The 19,622-nt window shown below is 35.0% G+C and overlaps 2 protein-coding genes across 2 annotated transcripts; one reads left to right on the top strand and one right to left on the bottom strand.

Moving 5' to 3' along the window:
* The first annotated feature begins 17 nt into the window (after window positions 1-17).
* LOC149661814 (uncharacterized) lies at window positions 18-5,337 on the top strand. The gene is made up of 3 exons (XM_089843323.1): window positions 18-343; window positions 3,208-3,499; window positions 4,212-5,337. The coding sequence occupies exons 2-3, from the start codon at window positions 3,249-3,251 to the stop codon at window positions 4,396-4,398; spliced, it is 438 nt and encodes a 145-aa protein (XP_089699449.1). The 5' UTR covers window positions 18-343; window positions 3,208-3,248; the 3' UTR covers window positions 4,399-5,337.
* Window positions 5,338-11,235: 5,898 nt separating this feature from the next.
* LOC149661813 (uncharacterized) lies at window positions 11,236-17,791 on the bottom strand. Its single transcript, XM_089843886.1, has 2 exons — window positions 17,561-17,791; window positions 11,236-13,122 (listed from the first exon to the last, which is right to left on the bottom strand). Exons 1-2 carry the CDS (start codon window positions 17,567-17,569, stop codon window positions 11,701-11,703), a joined length of 1,431 nt encoding a protein of 476 aa, XP_089700012.1. The 5' UTR covers window positions 17,570-17,791; the 3' UTR covers window positions 11,236-11,700.
* Between the last annotated feature and the right edge of the window lie 1,831 nt (window positions 17,792-19,622).

Below are 19,622 nucleotides of genomic sequence, written 5' to 3'. Positions count from 1 at the left end.
GTGATGCCATAAAAAAGACAACCAACCATCGGTAAGGTACGAGGAAGGTGCGTGATTTTTTCTTAACTTACTTTTGGCCGTGGGGCATCCCCCGATCACCGCTATCTTATAACACTCTTCTTGAATACTCGGCATTCTCACGTCGAATTCTTAACTAGCTGGGTCGAAGAAGCGGGTCCCCTTATAAAGAAAGGTCGAGACTTAAGCTACGCACCATCGCGATATCGTTATTCCAGTCGAATAAACTACACCGAAAGCCATTCCGTATTAAGGATTAATATACTTGGAACGTGATATCGCGGACTCTGGATTATAAACACCGCCAAGTTTCAACGTTATCGAGGTTAGTATTTTTTTTCAAATAGGTATATTTGTTGATTAATTTTTTCAAGTACTACATTTTGTAAAGTACAATTGAAACAATTAAAATTGCTATTCGCGAAGATATACATTCCATTTTGAATTTTATAACTCGCGCAGCATTCAATTAGATGTCATTTAATCTGAAATTAACATATCTTTATCGAATAAAATGAAAAAAAAATTAAACTATAATTATTTAATTTTTAATTGATTAGATCAGGTTATCTGCCCCAGTTTACTAATATCCATCACTGAAAACAATCTTCAAATTTGATTATAATACACCCAATTAAACGCGGATTTGTGAGAAAACAATATGCATATTGTAAAACCTCTAATCGGAATTATTGAAACTAAATTCAAACTAGCGAACTTTAATTAAATTAAACTTTTTAATATCTATATCAATATGTTTAAATTGAATTTAAATATTCAGAAATATCCAGTTGCTAGATTAGACCTTTTATTACTGTGTCAACTTTCACTCTAAACACCTTAACTTGGAAAATAATTCTTCCGAATTAGCTTATATAAGTAACGTAACCATTTCGTATTCATTTTCAAAAACAAAACGTGTATCGATCCCGTTAGTATATTTACATGTACTATATATGGAGATATACATAAACAGGGTGTACAGAGGGTTCTATATGAAATTTTTCCATTATGATTAGGGTGTTTTATGGATGACCGCTTAATTAAATTAGCGTTACTCAAATCTAATGGATCAACACTAAAACACTTCAATCATAAGTTCTCGTTTAGGGCGTCTCTTGGGTCAAAATGATTCAAAATTGTCCATTTTAGAATCCACGATATTTCTGTTCTACCGCTTTTTTGAATCACCCTGTATAAGGGGCGCCGGAACACGGTTATTCTATGTATAGAAACTTAATGATATTCAGTGTAATGTCTAAGATAGAATAAGCAAGAGTACTTTGGGAGGGTCCAAGATCTATGGAAATATGATCGCTTACGATGAGGTAACATTAACGTTGTTTTTATTCGAACACGTGGGGAGTCGCGATGAAAAACACCATGCATTTTGAATTGCAAATACTCCTAGCAAGTCGCAACCCTCACATATGTATACGGCGGAAGTTAAAGACAAGTACTTGTACGTACCGTGCGGTACTTGGAGATACGCTGGGTAAATGTCAAGGCGTAATCGTAATAGATGCGCTACTTAAAAGTCCTGGGGAAGTATACAGATACCCAACTTATCATCATCTTACATTTCATAAATGTTATACAAGTATATCTCAAATGTAACGGAACAGATATCCATTAGAAGAAGTAAACATTGTCTGAATTTATCCATTACACTTAGGGTCCAGTCGTAGATAGATTGGGAATGTTTACATCGACTAACGTACTTCCGAACTTTATGCATATCCATGTAATACTTGGAATGTTGTATTGTAAATATAATACTCAGGTTTTTCCCTAAAAATATCTGATAAAAATTAAAATATTCAACATTTTATTGTATTAGAATATTAAATTCATGGTACAGCTATAACAAAATTTTTGTATAATTTCAAGGATGTTTAGGATTTGGTTTCGTAAATTTTAAGTCTATGCTTTCTAAAATTTAAGAGATTCAAGTTAATTCGATGACATATGAGATTTAGGGTGGTGTGTAAGTTTAAAATACAGGGTGTTCCGACTTTCAAAAAGGACCATGGGTTTTTAGGTGATTTTGAGTGGATAATGTTCTATGAAATTTTTAACATTTTAAACTCAAAATCACCTATAGAAAAAACTATACTTGAATCCTACCACCCTTTCTGAAACAACCTGTATAGTTTTCAACAGTGAAGGGATTTAAAAATCCACTCGGAATTAATTTAAAATTTTAATATATTCGACCCCTATCAAACTGTGGGTGATTTTTCTACACGAGGCTTTTTGGGGATATTTCGAAATCTCCCGGAAAAGTAAACTAGGTAGAAAAAAAATCTGGGATTTCAATAATTTACATATTTTGACGCGGACATAAAGTTACGTTTGTGGGATTCGAAAGAGAAAGTAAACAAATTATTTTAGCTTCCGGTCCATAAATATTTTAATCGCCGATTCACCTTTTCATAGAAACCTGTAAAATATGAAAATACGGATAAGAAATCAACAGAAATTCTTACGGCGGTATATGTTAACGGGTAAAATAATTAATATAAGCAAACTTAAACAAAAAATAAAAAAATTCCCAGCCACATTTGCTCATCAACATATTTGAAACGAGGGAAAGTTCTGTCCCACTTTTTTTTTTTTACAAAATGACTAGCTGATTGAATGCCGAATAAATTAAATAACCTCTACATTTTTTATTTCTCATAAATTAAACATGATTAACGGGAATTCGTGTACGGTTATGTTTAATGAATAATTTTGAATTTCCATACTAATAGTTTCAAATTCATGTCGAGGAAATTGTAGCGTATCAAAGCCAGACTCGATTCCGTGGTTTTTAGACTTATTTTGATTGTTTTTCTAAAGAAAAAAACCACCACTTGAAGCCTAGATTATTATTATTGTTATTATTATATTTTAAACGGTATTTGTTAGTCAATTGAATTAGTTAATTTTAAATAGTAAGAAAGCTTGTTGCCGCTAATACAAACGTTTGCTAGTTTCTAAATTTTAAAAATTCTTCAAACCATTTTAGAGAATTTTTAAGAATAGGAAAGTTTTAATGTTAATTAAGCCTTTGAATCTTGAAATTCCACGCGCTTTGACAAATGATAGAGTAAAATCACGTGACACTTTATCATCGTCGTTATTAAGAATATTGTATCTTATTCAGTTCAGAAAATAAAAGCTATTTTATCTATTAATTTCTAGGCATCTTCTATACGTCTTGCAACAATAACAACGGATACAAAATGGACATCGCTACGTTGTGTAGCGTAATTCTCCTTATGATTTGTTGCCTATTTAGCTGGGAATCGTACGGAGCCGTTGTTTCGTACGGACGCGAAGTCCCGATCCCAGCCGGAACCAAGGCGAGATACCACATCGAAAACCACAAGGGAGCGGGAACTTACAAGTTTGGTTACGATACGGGCAGCGGACCCAACCAATCATTTCGTCAAGAAGAAAGAGAAGCGGACGGCACGGTCAGAGGACGATACGGGTGAGAATAACAGGTCTAATTACTCTTCCCTCCCCTTTTAAGTCATCAAAAGCCTGGTCTTGAAGAAATGGAAGAGTAAAGCTTACAATGAAAGTCATGAAATCTCAAAACAGATATATATAATTTGGTAAAGGTGTGTGGAAATAAGACCCGCTGCACTTTTCAGGATTTCGAATAAAGAACAGTGTAAAGATACTTTTGACACTGTGGGAGTTAGCCAGGCGCTAGCTAGGGGGATGATTATGGGAAATCCACCACTTTGTACAGGGTGATATATTTGCCATTAGAGACTAATGAAAGGTAAACGGCTCACGTATATTTCTTCTATCAGTGACAGCGGAAAAAAAAATCACGATTTATCTAAAATTCCGGATTCATAGTTTATATTCGACCGGTTTAACACTTACATAACCTTGAAATGTCCACCGAATACGGGAATAACATCTAAAAACACCCTGTACATCCTCTCTCCAAGAACGTGACAACCGCCAAATCCCTATCTTTAAAGTTTTTCACGATTTCTTTACAAAGACGAGAAATATTAAGATCTACTATATAACTTGTGAAATTTGGAATGAGGTGGATTTTCCCCAACTGTTTTTTAATGCCCCTTTTATTACCATTCTCGCTTTTGATATAAAAAGAAATTAAACTTCTTTCCCAAAGTTTCTCGGCGTTGATCTTAATATTTGTCCGCTGTTTTTATTTAAAGGTACGTGGATCCGACGGGGACTTTGAGGGTTGTGGAATATAAAGCGGGCACCGGTGGATTCCAAGTTTTACGAATTTCATCGGCCACCCCGGAGGAACCACGACCAAAGCCGATAGTTAGGCCTCCCACGCCGTTCGTCGGACCTTTACCTCCGTTTCTGAGGCACCAGGCTCTTAACGGTTTATGAGGAAATTCCAACAAAAAAAAAATACTGAACCAACCGAGTGGATAAATAAAACCCAGGGTAAACATACAACGCAACGAAATTAGGAGATTAACTATAGAACTTTTTTTTTCTTATTACAAATCAAAAACGATCGAAAAATAGTGGAAATTCTGTAGATTATTATTAGAAGAACATTAAGGAATTTGCTTTTGGATGATTTAAAAATGATTTTAGAATTTTACGAACCCGTAAACCGAATTGTTAGTTCCATATATGCGTACAACGAAATTAAATTCATAGAACAATATTAATTTTCTCTTAATAATGTCCGAACATGAATCATTGTATAACTCATAACTATAAATTTAAATCAAACTTAAAAAGGATACTTCGGACTAGAATATTCTGTTTTTTAATTGAAAGAGTGTATTAAATAATGAATATGGCAATTGGAACCATGTTTCAATCTACAATATTAAACAAGATACGAGCTATTAAGTTTCCGTAATGGATGACACTACGCGTTAGGCTTTCCCTGGGAAGTAGCCCTATTGGACGCTTAGTACTCTCCTAACCTTAGGGATTCCTCCAATAGGAATAGTCCCCAGTGCTTCGCTGGAAAGTTCAACGTTTGATGTAGATTACGGAAACTTAATTGCTCCTATCTTCTTTAACATTATACGTAGAAACATATTGTTACCAAAACAAATTTCATCCAATAGTTACAATATACTTACAAACTCCTCAAAAAATAGATCGAATTCCACTCGCAAAACTACTATAGAAAGTAAACTTGTATAATTTAAAAATTGTAGAATAGGCCAAATTTTTACTTAATCAGATATGTAAATAACTTATTTGAAAAAAAAAATATTTTTATAATATACCTTTATAAATCACAACGAAAAAAAAAAGAATGGGGACAATATTAATTAATAAATGTTTGTTATTTAAAAAAAATACTTCTTCCTAAATGCGTAATGGTAATATTTTGATTCATCACTCTATTATTTGTTTTCATAATTTCCTGACTTTCCCTTTATTGTTCGGTGTGTCAACCCAAATAACCCCAATTGTTATTCCATTTGTGTAGAAACGGACATTTTATAACCTAAATCTAATTAGATATTCCCTTTGTTCGTATTCCGCCATAATTCCGACAAATTATTGAGCAAATCAAAAGTACCTAAAACAAAAAGACCCCAAATGATGATTGTAGGCGTAAGATTTTTAACCTTTTAAAGGGAATTCTCTCGTAAATTTAACGGTACTTGAGAATGGTTAATTCGTGATGTTTTCCAAAAGTTTACAGCCAATGTTGTATCGATTTCTTTAATAGAAACAGCGTGCTAAGCCTACTCCTACGCTAAATAAGTATTATCTAATGAAGCGTCATTCAGTCTCGTGTTGTAAGAGTGTTTTCAACCTCTCAGATGGTGAATAAAAAAAAACCCCTTCGGCGGAATTTAGGGTTTTCCTTTACATCATTTAACGGCGCACCTCTAACCCCGGCCATCGACGATGAACTCCCCTCTTAATGTTTTTATGCCCACAGAAAGAAAGAAATCTCGAGTTCCCATGAGTAGATAAGGTTCGTTTTTATAGCATTAACATTTTCTAAATTCCGAGACGTAAACATTAAAACTCTGTATGCCAAGAGAGAACGATGAATTTCTTAGTGGTGGTGAAATTCTAATCTCGGAAAACAATTAGGGTTAGAGTTGTTTAAAATGGGTTAGCCGCTATTAGAGTTTTTAATTAATCTATGAGATTAATTAGCTGTTATTTCAAGTGTGGTTGGCGAAAGAAATTTCGTTAATTTTTAGGCTTATCAAGGACGTAAAAGAAATGGTACCTTAAAATTTAGTTTAGGCGCCTTAAATTATTAAGAAGTGAAAAACTTCGTAACTTAAACAAGATCTTCTATTACCTTCTTCTTCGATCTTCTTGATCGAGGGTTGCGTTTGCAAGGAATTATGGGATGGTTTTTCGATGCCCTTGGTCACCCTATTAAATTGATTTACATACGATTTGTACTTTCTGTACTTGGATGAAGCCGATGTAAATAAAGGGAAATTACCCACCCCTCTGTCTAGATAGGAGAAAAGTGCTGTATATGTATTGTAAGTTTGAACTCGGACAAAATATAGAGCGGTCAAACAAAAGCCCATTAGCGCCTATTGATAAAATGTACCTCCCACTAGATAGATTCCTGAGATCTCTTCGGGTTCGGTCATACCCCGGGGATGATTCCCACGAATGCCTCTCCAGCTAGGCGCTGACTATATAGTCGAAAAGTCAAATGCCGAAAATGAAGTACGTTAAACATTTCAAAACCACAACTACTTATTACCTCTTATAAGCGAGGAGAGTGGGAGAGAGAAAAAGAGAGTGGGAGAGAGAGAGAGAGAGAGAGAGAGAGAGAGAGAGAGAGAGAGAGAGAGAGAGAGAGAGAGAGAGAGAGAGAGAGAGAGAGAGAGAGAGAGAGAGAGAGAGAGAGAGAGAGAGAGAGAGAGAGAGAGAGAGAGAGAGAGAGAGAGAGAGAGAGAGAGACAGAGCGAGAGAGAAAAGAAAGAAAGAAGAAAAACCATATTTCCACCTTCATGTTAGAGTTCATCGGAGATATATTGGAAAAAAATTGGCCAAGAGGGGTGTCGGGGGTAAGAAGATCACGCCTGAGGCCTTCTTTCACGATCTTATTTTGGCCCGCCAACCAAAACCTTTTTACCATTTAGGCCTAGCTAGCTAGCTAGATAGGCTAGCTAGCTAGGAAGTTTCAAGATTTTCATCCGAGAAAAATTAGAGGGGGCAGATTTGCGTCTTTATCAAGGTACAGTGAAGTGTTTAAGTTTGCATCGTGATAAATAGTTTTGTTAGAAACATTGTTTATCACTTTATAATACCTTTAAACGTAAAAGAAAATTCCAACCTAAAAAAATTATTTACCGTCTAGGTCAAAATAGTTATAAGAGGGGGAGAAACGAAAGAAAAAAAAATTAGGCTTAACAAATAATTTGTAAATTTTCAAACGATGTATTGTTGGTTTCGGGGTCAAATTGGAAAAAAAAATCCGGTGAAGAAGAAGATAAATTTATTGGTGACGTAAAGCTAGTTCGAAAGAGGCTTCGTAATGGTCTGGTAAAAACTACTAGCAGCAACGTAAAACGTCGAAGATCAGTGAGATACTGGATATATACGACGTTAAGGTTTTTTTCCTATAGACCATGTTATATAGGGGTCGAGCGAGACACGATTTCAACCTGACTAAAAACTAGCTAGACAGATGGAGGTCCGATAGAGAAAAAAGAAGAAAAACTTTGGTATAAATAAGTACTACATGGGTTTTTTGGTGGAATCCCGCTTTCTTCCCGAAGGCCGAAACATTTTTCATAATTTTATAAATCGGTTTGTTTCTTTTCACCGAGCGGCCATTTTGGAATATTTCATAGTCCTACTCTCACCGGTTTCACCTAAAGAGTCTCAATGTCCGCCAAATGTAAAATAATCAGATAGACTTAAGAGGCTTCAGTCTAAATTTATGAACATATCTGAAAAGAATCGATAAAGTTCAATTCATCTTGGACGAAATATATTGATTTGAACGATACAACCAAACATCTTATAAATATTAGAAGAATGGCTCCTAAACTTCGTAATCCGTAGAAAAGGAATCGCATTGTGAGATGATCTAGTCCTATTCTTAACCGCGTCGAGCCTAGTCTCCCAAAATGGAGTGGAATTAGGGTTAAATTGGATCCTTTTTGGCAACGTGGGTTGCTCTTTGACCTCTTTCCAAAACTAAATGTACTATTTTCAATAAAGTCATTGCGCAACTCCAGCCAAAGGACGCTTTTCTTACTTATCAAGACTTTGTAACGCTCAAGTTGGTCATCTTGCATGGTGTATTTACCATATATGACTGTAACCTATTTTATTTTCAAATAAAATAACTTTTCCACAAATTAAAATTTAATATTATTAGAGTTAGCTAAAGATGACAATATGTTAGCGTGTTCTTAGTAACGCGAATATATCCTTGTGGTAAGACTATTCTACACGTCCCCATAGGTGACGGTCCAGTATAGGGTCTTTACTATCTTTGTCTTTATTTTGTTTTAAATTTTAATATTCCAGTTGGAAACTTGTTCCCTTGAACCATTTCTAACGATGTCAAATTCATTATTATTTAGACACACGCTGTTGGAACGCGGTGCAAAGCAACAACCCAAAGAGGTAGATCTTTCTTTATTCTTCTTTATACGGTCTCGAAATATTTAACTTTTTATTTCGCAATCTCATCGAAAATTAATCGCTTTAGAGGTTAAAAGAGTAAAGTGGATAAACCTTTCTTTTATATTTCAAAAGGATCTGATTGGGTGCCAGCTTGCCTGGGAAAAAAGTCATTTCGATATATCCATCCCCACATGGGTGTCCCTGACGTAAGAAAAGGGTTCGTAGTCCTTTGACCAGGGTTGAAATTTTCAGTTTGGTTTTCAAAGTTCAAAAAAAAAAAAAAATAATAAAATAAATATACCCAAGCCTCAGGGTGAGAAATGGTTAAAACAAGACGGCCCAAGGGCTCGTAATAGTAGCCATATCGTACGAGTGAATAGCCCCTCTATACCCTACCCTAATGAGTGGATAACCCCTCTATACCTAACCCTAATGAGTGAATAGCGCTATCTTTTTCAATGCTTAAATGATTTACCGTGCATAAAATCAGAGTGAATAGCCCCTCGATTCCCTACTCTAAACAGTGATTAAATTATAACCGTATAAATTTACTTATGCTGTAATTCTAATATTCCGGCGAATCGAAGAACAGATAGTTTTTAGTGATAATCCCCTCTATGAGTTTACAACATAGACTTATGCCGATGCACACTTATCGCATCTTATAAATTTCTAACAAGGACTTATGCCCAGAAACTTTTGAAAGAGAAAGTTTAGTTATAGTGATTACGCAATTTAGTGATTATCCCCTCGAATTACCTTTAGCAATGCTAAAATGATCAAACGCATAACGCTCTTTTAACACTATGTTAGCTCTATCTAAACCCACATTTGAATTAACCGCCAAAACGTTCCAGTCAAACATAACATAGATGACGATAGCTACCGAACGAGAACGAAACGGGAAAATCGTTATCTATTTAATTAGCACATACATAAAAAGAAAATAAATATAAAAACCCCAAACATACAAATTCATAAGTATCCGACCCCACAGATAAAAATTCAAAAGTTTCCGACCCCACAGATTAAGAGGTACCCCACCCCACACCACCCCGACATTTTAGAGATAAGAATAAATAATAAAAAAACTCGGGGTTTCTATCGAGTCTCTATAGCTCAATGGTAGAATGTCCGTCTTCTGCGTGAGGGACCCGGGTTCGAATCCCGGCTGCGATCTCAAAAAAATTTTAATTAAAATTAAATCTCTAACCGAGCCCAGTAACCCCTATGGGTGGGTTGTGGTAATATAAAGTTCCTTTTAAGCTAAAATCTGACGATAACGATAGCGAAAACTCCGGCCACTACTACTACTGTTACTACGGCTCGGGTCAAACTAAGAGCCTATCGTATACTACGATATGGCTAAAAAGAAAGGTTTTAAAACAAAATGGTCATGGCCAGATACAAATTCATGAAGAAAGACGAAATAACACTATGTGGGCTCCCAAGGCTTAATAAAGAGATATGATACAGAATAGGCCGAGTAACTAGACCCTCATTGTTCTTAGTTTAAAATTTATTCAGTACTCGAAGTAATTATATTAACTTCAAAATATAAGACAGCATCGTTGTTTTTATAAGTATCGCGCTTTTCAAGTGGACAGAGCTAAATGGAAATTTACGCGGGAGTGGTTCTTATAGGGTGCAAGGGTATTTTTGGAGAAAGCCCATCCTATTTTTTATCCGTTTATAAAAAGATATTCGAATACGGTAGCAGAATTCATTAACATAATTTAATCATTTGCAAGCGAAGACGCAGCCCGAGTGGAATGTCGGCAAGGTTATATCGAAAAAGAAAAAGTTCCAAAAGACCTCTAACACGTTACGCGGTAGACCACTAACCAATATAATACTTAAACTTAATTACACTCATAATCAAAAGACTTGCATAAAGAAAATATATCACTTTTCTGAAGATAATGTCTGTGGTGGAAGGCATCAAGACGTTAACCCTTGGCTTAACCTCTCACAATTTCTTCATTGTTTTTATAAATCACCACAGAAAGCTTTCGGCAACCATATTTCACACACTTAATTATACCGAACTAAATTTGTATTAAGATAACGTACTGGGTTGGTTATTTAATTAATTTATACATATTTAAAGATAGTGGCTGTCATCGTCGAAGGTTAATTTGAAAATGAACGAGTGAAGAGAGGAACATGCTACCAACTATGCTCGCTTGACCTTTGATCCATTGAAAGGTCTTAAAAAAACAACCCTACCTTGTTCTTTAGACTTCAATTTTCCCGGTTAGTTTTAGTTTTTTACCAATGCCTTGATTACTAGGTCCACCTAGGATGAATGAAGAGAACTATTAAACATTGCAATTAAATTAATTGCAAGTTTCAGCATTAAATTAAATATTGAAATTCTGATAAATTTTTGTAAAATATATTTAACCTTTAAAATTAGTTTTAAAAGAGTTTTAAGATATTTATATAACAAAATAGAAGATACCAAATACGTACCTGGTGGTGGTGGTGTTAAAAAAAACCCTAACAATTATTTCTTGCTTTTCTTTATCTACCTCTGGGTATACTTTTGTTTTTTGATTATTAGAAAATAAGTATGAAGATTTGTAATAAAAGAAACTTTTATTAAGATAATCAGAGGGGAAAATACATGAAAAAAGAAACATTTTAACAGTGTTATTCGAGCTATCGACGCGTAAATAACTTATAAAAAAATAATGTAAAACGTTTGGTGACAAAAAATAACAAAGTATTCGATTTTCGCCTATTTCATCATGAAGATGAGAAGAAAAGTTAATTCGTTGCAATAAATATTCGCGCGTACGTACTCTCTCGAGAGAGACACGCATGATTCCCATAAATTTCAACCGATACGATTAAAAATAATTAAAAGCGTCGCTTCCAGCTGGCACTTTTTATCATCATTTTAACCAGTTTCACCAAAACAATAATTAAAACAAGACAAAAATTCCACATGTCCTATACGTTCCGTTAAAACATCTCATAACCGACTAATATCAGTTCGGTTTTGTACTAAAACTAAAACGGACATCTGTATTAGACATTTAGGTAGCTGCTCTGGTTTAATTTCTTAATGATAAACCGCGTTATCTAGCCTTGGTAATTATGCGAGTACTCGTATTGTTGGGTAGGGTATCTATAATAGTAACGGTGACTCTGGGCGTATCCCGCCGTTTGAGGGGCGTAGTAACGGGCGTTGGTTTGATATCCAGTTTGATGGTGTCCAACGTAGCCAGCTCCGTGGTGAGACGGAGGATAGTAACCTTGTTGATAGTAAGCCGCGACTTGTTGAGCGGGATAGTATCCTTGATGGTAACCAGCATGGGCATTGTTATAGTGATGTCCAGCGTATCCGTGGTGAATAGTTGTAGGTGGGGCTAAAACACCGTAATGACCAGTATTGAAATGACCGGAAGCTCCTCCCGCACCGACATGTCCTGCCGCGGCTACTTGTCCGACGGCTACTTGACCAGCTTCACCGTAATGTCCGGCTCCCAAATAGTTAGCCGCACCTTCTTGAGTTTGAACAGCGTGACTGGCTACTTGAACTTTACCAGGGTTGGATGGCACTTCAGAAGTGGCGTCAGAGGCGTCCAAACCAGAAGTATCGTTAATTTCGTCCCCACGTTCGGTGTCAGTGTGAACTTCTAGTTTTCCTTGGTCTCCGTAAAGGAGGGGGTACAATGGGTTTTCATAAGGTAAGGGGATACGTCTCATTGGCGCGACACCAACGTCTTGAGCCTGGTATCCAAGTCCGTTTCCATGAGCTCCATAATATAGATTGTTGTAAAATCTTCTTCGAGTCATGTTAGGCCTAACGGGTACAATTGGGGCCTGAGGGAAGGTGGCGCTTGCTAGGCCTTGAAAGCCGCCATGATGATGACCGTAGAATCCGTTCAGAAAATGGTGACCTGGTGGAGGAAGAGCGTGTGTACGAATGATGGAATGCTCGTCTCGAAGAAGGTTGTCCCCATCTCCAGTTTCTAAGGGATCGACTTCTGGTTTCTTGGGGGCTACTTTAGCGTTGTTGTTCACTACGTGAGTCTCCATAGTTTGCTTTGTCTCGATGGTGACCGAGCTTTCGGCCTTTTCATCGTCAAAATCGTCATCTTCCGGTTTTTGAACCTTATTGGTTGAGGAAGAAGATGCATGAACACTGGCAGCTTCAGCGGCGGCTGCAGTCACCGTTCCAGGTAAAGGTTCGAACGGTGTGTAGTCGCTGATGACGCGAAGTCCAGCTGCGTCGTTGACGTAATTCAAGACGTGATACTTCTCCTTCGAGTCGAAGTAGCCGTAAGTACCGATAACAGTACCATCCGGAACGGTATGCTTCTGGTGAAAGACGGCTCTTTGAATATCGGCTCCAGCGATATCGAGTAACTCGACAACTCCTGGTTTAGCAGTTGGTTTAACTTCCGGCGCTAGGGTCGTTGTTGGGAGGTCATCTTCAGGAGCGAGCGTCGTAGTGGGTTGAGACAACGTTAAAGACGATACAGACAGCAAAAGAAGTATCTGTTAAGTAAAAAAAGCAACTGATTTAATTATTACTGCCCACAAAAGGTACAAAATAAAAAAAACATGTTACAAAAAACAAGGAAGTTATTGACGTGCACTAGACGTTTAAAAGGTTAAAACCTCCCATTATCAAGAAACAATTATCTATTTCGTTAAGGTGTTACCATCCATACAAAAACAGAGCGAATACACAAAGAATTCGCAAGAAAACTGTTGGTAGAATAAATTTGAATTCATTTTAGAATTCATAATTCTCTTAATCTTTCATATATTGCGTTTAATCACCGGTGATTTTTACGTGAAAATTATCGGGAAGGTAAACTGGAAAATCAACTAGAACACTCAGTGTAATTTCAACCCAGATTACGAGCCTGCACGTGTCATTTTTCTGCCAACGAATAAAGAAAGGTTCCGTGATTGTAAAACGAGAAAAATATTTTGATTAATACGTTATTTTTCGCCCTAACCCAAACTTTTTAAAAAGTAAATTTTTATTTAAAAGAGGTCGGGACACCCATAAAGCAAAAACCCATTTACCATTCAAGATTGTTTGACGTAAACCACCTACGTTAAATAGTAAAGAAATTAATTAAATCTACGTACATTAGATAGACTCGTTTAAAAAAAACCCAAGCTAAACTTTCTACTTTCTTAACTGGAAACTTATGTTTGGAAAATATTTAGTTCTCAAACCACGCGTTGGTTTTCGTTAATGATAAGTAAATATAGTTCACACAATTATTAATGGCAAGTCACCCTGGAACGCTACAGAAATATGGATTGTTTAATAATGAGTTATAAGTTTGTTTAGAATAAAAAAAAAAGCATTGAAGTAAAACTCTCATTGGAAATATGATACATTCATTTCTTCAATCTCACCAAAACAATGACCTCCTATAGTTTAAAAATCAATACTTTAAACATTCAACGCAACACGCTCTATTGCAGATTCCAATTTGAATAACATGACGTAGTATTCCTTTTTCAGTTACAGTTACTGGTATGTAAGGTACGTGATCGTGTAACAGGATTTGAGGTAAAGAATTACGTAAGCCATAACCTCTTACTCCCCAACTAGTCCAAGAAGCGGCTGGATATCTAACAACCAGCTGATGAAGAGAGGGCAAGAAACTTGAGGTCATAATAAGGTAATCCAAGCCCTAGAGTTTGACGACAGTTTACCGGTTTCCCCTTAAGCTTTTTTTAAAAAAAAGGAGAAAAAAACCGCCCATCTTCCGCGAATATGAATAACACCATCGCTATATAAAAGAAATTTGAGAGTTATGTAATGCGCTTCTTGAAGCGTGGCCATTCGAAAGGATATGTTTCAAACGTAACTTACACTAAGTGATAAAGTTAGACTAAACAATTCCTAGTGACATTGACAATACCATAAACACGACTTTCCTTTTAGAGTGAACTAAAGTTAATTTAGGGAAGAGTTTGTTATTTGAACTCGTAAATACTTTAGAAAATGTGGTCATAGATATCAATAACAAATGAAAATGAAATGGACAAGAAAACCATATTATATTTTTACGAAATTTCTATATAAAGTAATGATAAATCATTAATTGGTTTAAATATTCCTCCATTATTAAAGTACTTGTAACCCTATGACCATTTTTCTTGTGTGTTTCCTGGCTTAGTATTAATTGCTAAGTAAAGTTTTCGCTAGCCCAAAAGAGGTTATTTATACTTTGTTATATTTATAATATCCATGAATATACCTTGTTAAATATCTTAGTCGTGTTGACAAAGACCTTGGCACCAATAGATTAATATTCATAGTTAAAAAGTTTCACTAATTAAGAAGTATTTTCTCTTTAATAATTTTGTTTTCTTTCCATGCCATTATTTCGAGCCTTCGGGTTATTTTGAATACATTTTATTGTCACTTAACGAAACAAAATTTGCATTGGTTAAACCATTTACTGTTGTAATTATTCAAAATCTTCTAAGTTAAGCTTTGTAACAACTTAATTAAAATAAAAACACTAGCCTGTTAATTGTAAAATAATTAAAAATGACGAAATGAGATTAATTATCGCGACGAAAAACTCAATTTAAGTCTCGATGAAAAGGGCTGAACGGGGAGGGATTAAAAAATACAATGGTTTCTACTTATTATATTTTCTGAAAAGGCGCATGCATGCACGATCATTCGGTACCACGCGAGAGATATATTAAAAAATGTATAAAGGCTAAATGCCCTATATTAAACATATATATCAGACCTTGACTAGATTAAACTAAACTATATTACACAGCGCTAGGCCTAAACCGGATCTAGAAAACTCTAAGAATTTTATAAATTTCAGATTTGAAAGGCAGGGTGAAATATTTAACTCATTTTTAAAATACAATTAAACGGTTCGAAACAAACCACTAAGAACTAGACATATAGTAACGATTTGCATGCACGTAGGCAATATTTCAGTTAACCCTTACGCATTTAAAAATAATTTTTTTTATCCAGCTTCCCTTTGAAAAACCAAGGAGTTATAATCACGTATACGTATAGGAGAAAATTACTTTAATGCGAGAAAAGCATTTATATCAGATTTCAAATGTAGATATAACACTCGAATTTTATAAGCCATGAACAGCGTCCCAAAAAGGTGTGGTTTTTCAGACAGAACTTTTTAAAAGTAAACTAGTGTAGAAATCAAAATGGTTTCCAAACAATGGACCCAAACCTATTCGACAGTAAAAGTAAAAGGGGTATATATATTAAATCTAGGTTAAGTTTTCCATGCCTATAGGGGGGACACACCGTAAAACAGAGAAGTCGAAGAAAATAAAAACCACCGAAAATTCGAGCCGAAGGGAACACCCACTTAGAAACCAAATTGTCAGGCTGTTGTCTGATTATTATTTTCCGACGTCAAATCAACCTTGCACTACTAAAAAAGCCAGGAAGTCTCTAGTTCCGGAACACTTATTCAATATTCAGGATGAGTTGACAACAATCCAGCGTTATTAACACCGACCAAAGAATGTCATTCATGGAACGAGCTTTCATTGTTTTTCCGCCTAATTTTGCTAGATTTTTCCAATTCTTTTTCATTCTTCTCGTTCGACGAATTTTTGAGGCGAAATTTCGGGAATCTTTTGCCCAATTTTGGTGTTCTGGAATTATATTTCTCCCCTCCTCCCCCCTTCTATCCATTTTTCGCGTAATTTCTGAAGGAATTGAAGTAGGCTATTCTTTGTTCTTAACCACGACATGAAAGAAAACGGATATACGCTACGCCAAAAGTAATTACTCGCAATGAAAAAAACTAGGTCCATATATGTGGACATTTGCATACCAATTTTCCATTTTGAAAGTGAACGCAAAAATCAAATTACCAAAATATTGCCCCAGAATTAATAATAATAATAAAAGGTATTTCATTATTGATAATTAAGAAGCGTCAATATAACCTAGTTCTTACGGAAAGGTACCGCCAATAGATTAAGATTTCAATAAAAATAAAATATTTTCTAAAGGTCTTTTCAGACGATATAACTTTTAGACTTATTTAGAGGAGTCAACTTGAGATGAGTAAACAAGTTGGGTTATTGGGCATGTTGACCTTTTGACCCATCTAGTTAAGTCAAAGGTTGTATCGTCTGAAGAGGCCTTTAGTTTATACTTAAATTCCGTAACCAAAAAGATATCCATGTTTAAATTTAGGAAATTAAATTAGAGTTGTTAAGAGCTAAAAAGGGTGCAGATTAAAATAACTTTAGCTATTAAGATTAATGTATCAAGAAGGAAGTCCCAAGGGGATGATGTGGAAACATTTAATACACCTTAAACGACGCTATCGATTTGATTAAACTCTATTAAAACGTCATCAAGAAGCAATTATACTATCAAAGCTTTCATTTAATGCCTAACGGACAAGGAAAAATCTACCTTAATGACAAAAATTGGGAGATAAAGCAAATTTTTTAATTTTTTTTTTTTTGGTTGCGTTAAAGTGCGGATATCTCTTTAAAACTATCAGTAATCAGAGGAAATTTAGTGTTTAAGGGAGAGAGCGAAAAGTAAAAAAAAAAATTTAAAAAATAAAAAATATTATTATTCGCAGAAAAATTTTATTTGCCCTCATTTTACTTAGTAATTAAGATTCTCCAAATTATAGCCCCTGGGACAAAACTACCGCTGTATTGTTATAATAATTATAAAGATAATATATGTAAGACCCCGTGTTTTGAAACTAATACTACACAGCATATAAAACAAAGGGTCGCGTAGCGAACTCATTTTTCATTCAAATTAAACATTTCACCTAAATATAAGTATTATTCAATTAAAATCCAACGACCGAATTAAATGTTTTACAACATAATTTTGCTAATTTAATTTATTTATAGACATTAATTTGAATGAAATACTTTAATAGAAAAGCAATAGTTAAAAATAAAATTTAATATATCTTACCTTAAACATGTTTGTTGATTCTTGATCAATACTTTATACTAAAAATCTGACTAATCTAAATTAACTAAAGGATAACGGGAACAGTCTCCCCAGAGATCGGGGTTTAAATCTGACGGAAACGTTAAGCCTATTTAATAAATATTAATCTCGTAATACTACAAGCTCTAGCAGAGAGGATTACACGAACAAGATATGTAACAACACCACGCGTACTTTTCCCGCCTTCCTCTCAAAGCCACACCATCATACGCAATGAGATTCTGTCCAAAATCGCGAGCTCTTTTTAAAAACCAGTCGACTGCTTCCCTATAACCGCGCGTGTAATACTTAGGACGTTGAGCCTTGATCGCGACTTCGCCCTACAAAAAATTTTACAAGAAAAAAATGAAGTATATACATTTTCTCTCATTACTTTGAACACTAACTTCTTAGCGGGAACTCAATCCGGATTCGGTTATTTTCATTGACCTTTCCTTAAAAAAATTTCACCGCGAGCGCATGCAAGTTCGAGGTACACTAGGATTATTATAATTCCAAAAGGGATTTCTTCTTTACTAAACTCGAATTAGAAACTAGTAATGTCGAACATTTTGAAACTGTGAGAAGTAAATTATTTAAAGTAAATGTTCACCGAGGGCAACTGTTTGTTTCTAAACTATAATGTTCAATAATCTATGCTCCTGTAACACTTCACAGGCGTTCTGTTAATAAAACACGAACAGGGCCAGTTATTTCAGATAATTTTGCAATTATCCCTTAGCAACTCTAGGCGTTTAACTAAACCATCTTCGATACGTCCAGCCCATATTCATCACTGCATAATGAATGGTTTCATAGAGTAAAAGAAATTTAAACGCTACAAAATATTTTAAATCCCAGACCTTTTCCCATTTTACAATTCGCTGAAGAATTTTATTAACTACGCAATGAAAAAGCTTCACTTCAACTGAATCTACTTCTATCAAAATGATGATGCGACTTGAAAAACTCGGAAGTCATCAACGGGCGAGCTACAACGGGACAAGATCAAGGTTTTACTCATGCCTTTTTCCTCTTGATTTCACTCTAACCTGATACTAAAGCCAAAGGATAATCAGACCTTTCAAATGGCTTAAAATGATGCACGGTAAGACGTGACTGAACTTCACCGAAGTATTATTACCGGCGGGTATACGATGGCCATCTTTCCCGAGAAAGGGTTAAGGATAGTAGTGAATAATGAATTACTCATCACGTTTCTCTTACGTTTAATAATTCTTATTGCAGAATGGGAGGGGTAAGTTATGAATTTCATCAAAGAGAAATTCGTCTGCACCATGAGAAAGTAACGACCACTTCCCTTAAAAGCGCAACTTGAGTAACTGACCCCATAATACATCAGGCACGGTTTGCTCTGAAGGTAAACGCAGAGGTAAGAATACCCAATGATAATCTGTAACTGAAAAGAAAATATTTGTAAGCAAACGATAACGCGAGCTCGAAGCTTTCTTTATCTTTCGATTTTTCTATTTTTCTTTTGTTCTGTTTATTTTGCACGTTTCGATCATTTGACGAAATTAAAGGTTTATTCCGTATATCATAAACGGGTAATAACAGTTTAACCAACTTAAAATACCTGGACTACGTTACCTTTTGGCTTTGCACGGGTTATCATATTATAAAAGGGGACATTTTATAGCAGGGATCAATGAACTATTTCTTTCTTATCGAATGAACCGTTTTAAAGTTGATTATGCCTTAGGGAGAATACAGAATCTTGTCGATGCTTCGCTTCAAATTAAATATATTATAAAGAGATGGTGTTTAATCAATAAATTTATATTTGTGCACTCCGCCCTAACTTCACTAAAGTATTTTGAAGGTTTACTTGATGTTAAATGTCAAATAAAAGTCCTAATTTTTATTAAAAAAATGTATTTAAACAAATATAACGCTATTATAATTTTTAATTTCATTATCCCTTTGATGAAACTTCATTATTTATTAAAGAAAAAAAAAATAACTTGGCGAACTAGTTTTAAGGATGCTTTTTAAACCCTTCAGTAGAAAATTTCGTTATTGA

The sequence above is a fragment of the Phalangium opilio genome, unplaced genomic scaffold (genome assembly GCF_054372755.1).
Source record: "Phalangium opilio isolate 3A_F unplaced genomic scaffold, DU_Popi_V2 ptg000070l_1, whole genome shotgun sequence".
Lineage (NCBI taxonomy): Eukaryota > Metazoa > Arthropoda > Arachnida > Opiliones > Phalangiidae > Phalangium > Phalangium opilio.
The sequence above is the reverse complement of the archived record's forward strand: the minus strand, read 5'-3'. Positions and strand labels throughout refer to the sequence as shown.

Bases quoted from the DNA above. Each gene is read 5' to 3' on its own strand.
- LOC149661814 (XM_089843323.1), top strand. From the start codon at position 3,249: ATGGACATCGCTACGTTGTGTAGCGTAATTCTCCTTATGATTTGTTGC. The intron at 3,500-4,211 runs GTGAGAATAACA...TTTTATTTAAAG, and splicing joins ACGGTCAGAGGACGATACGG to GTACGTGGATCCGACGGGGA.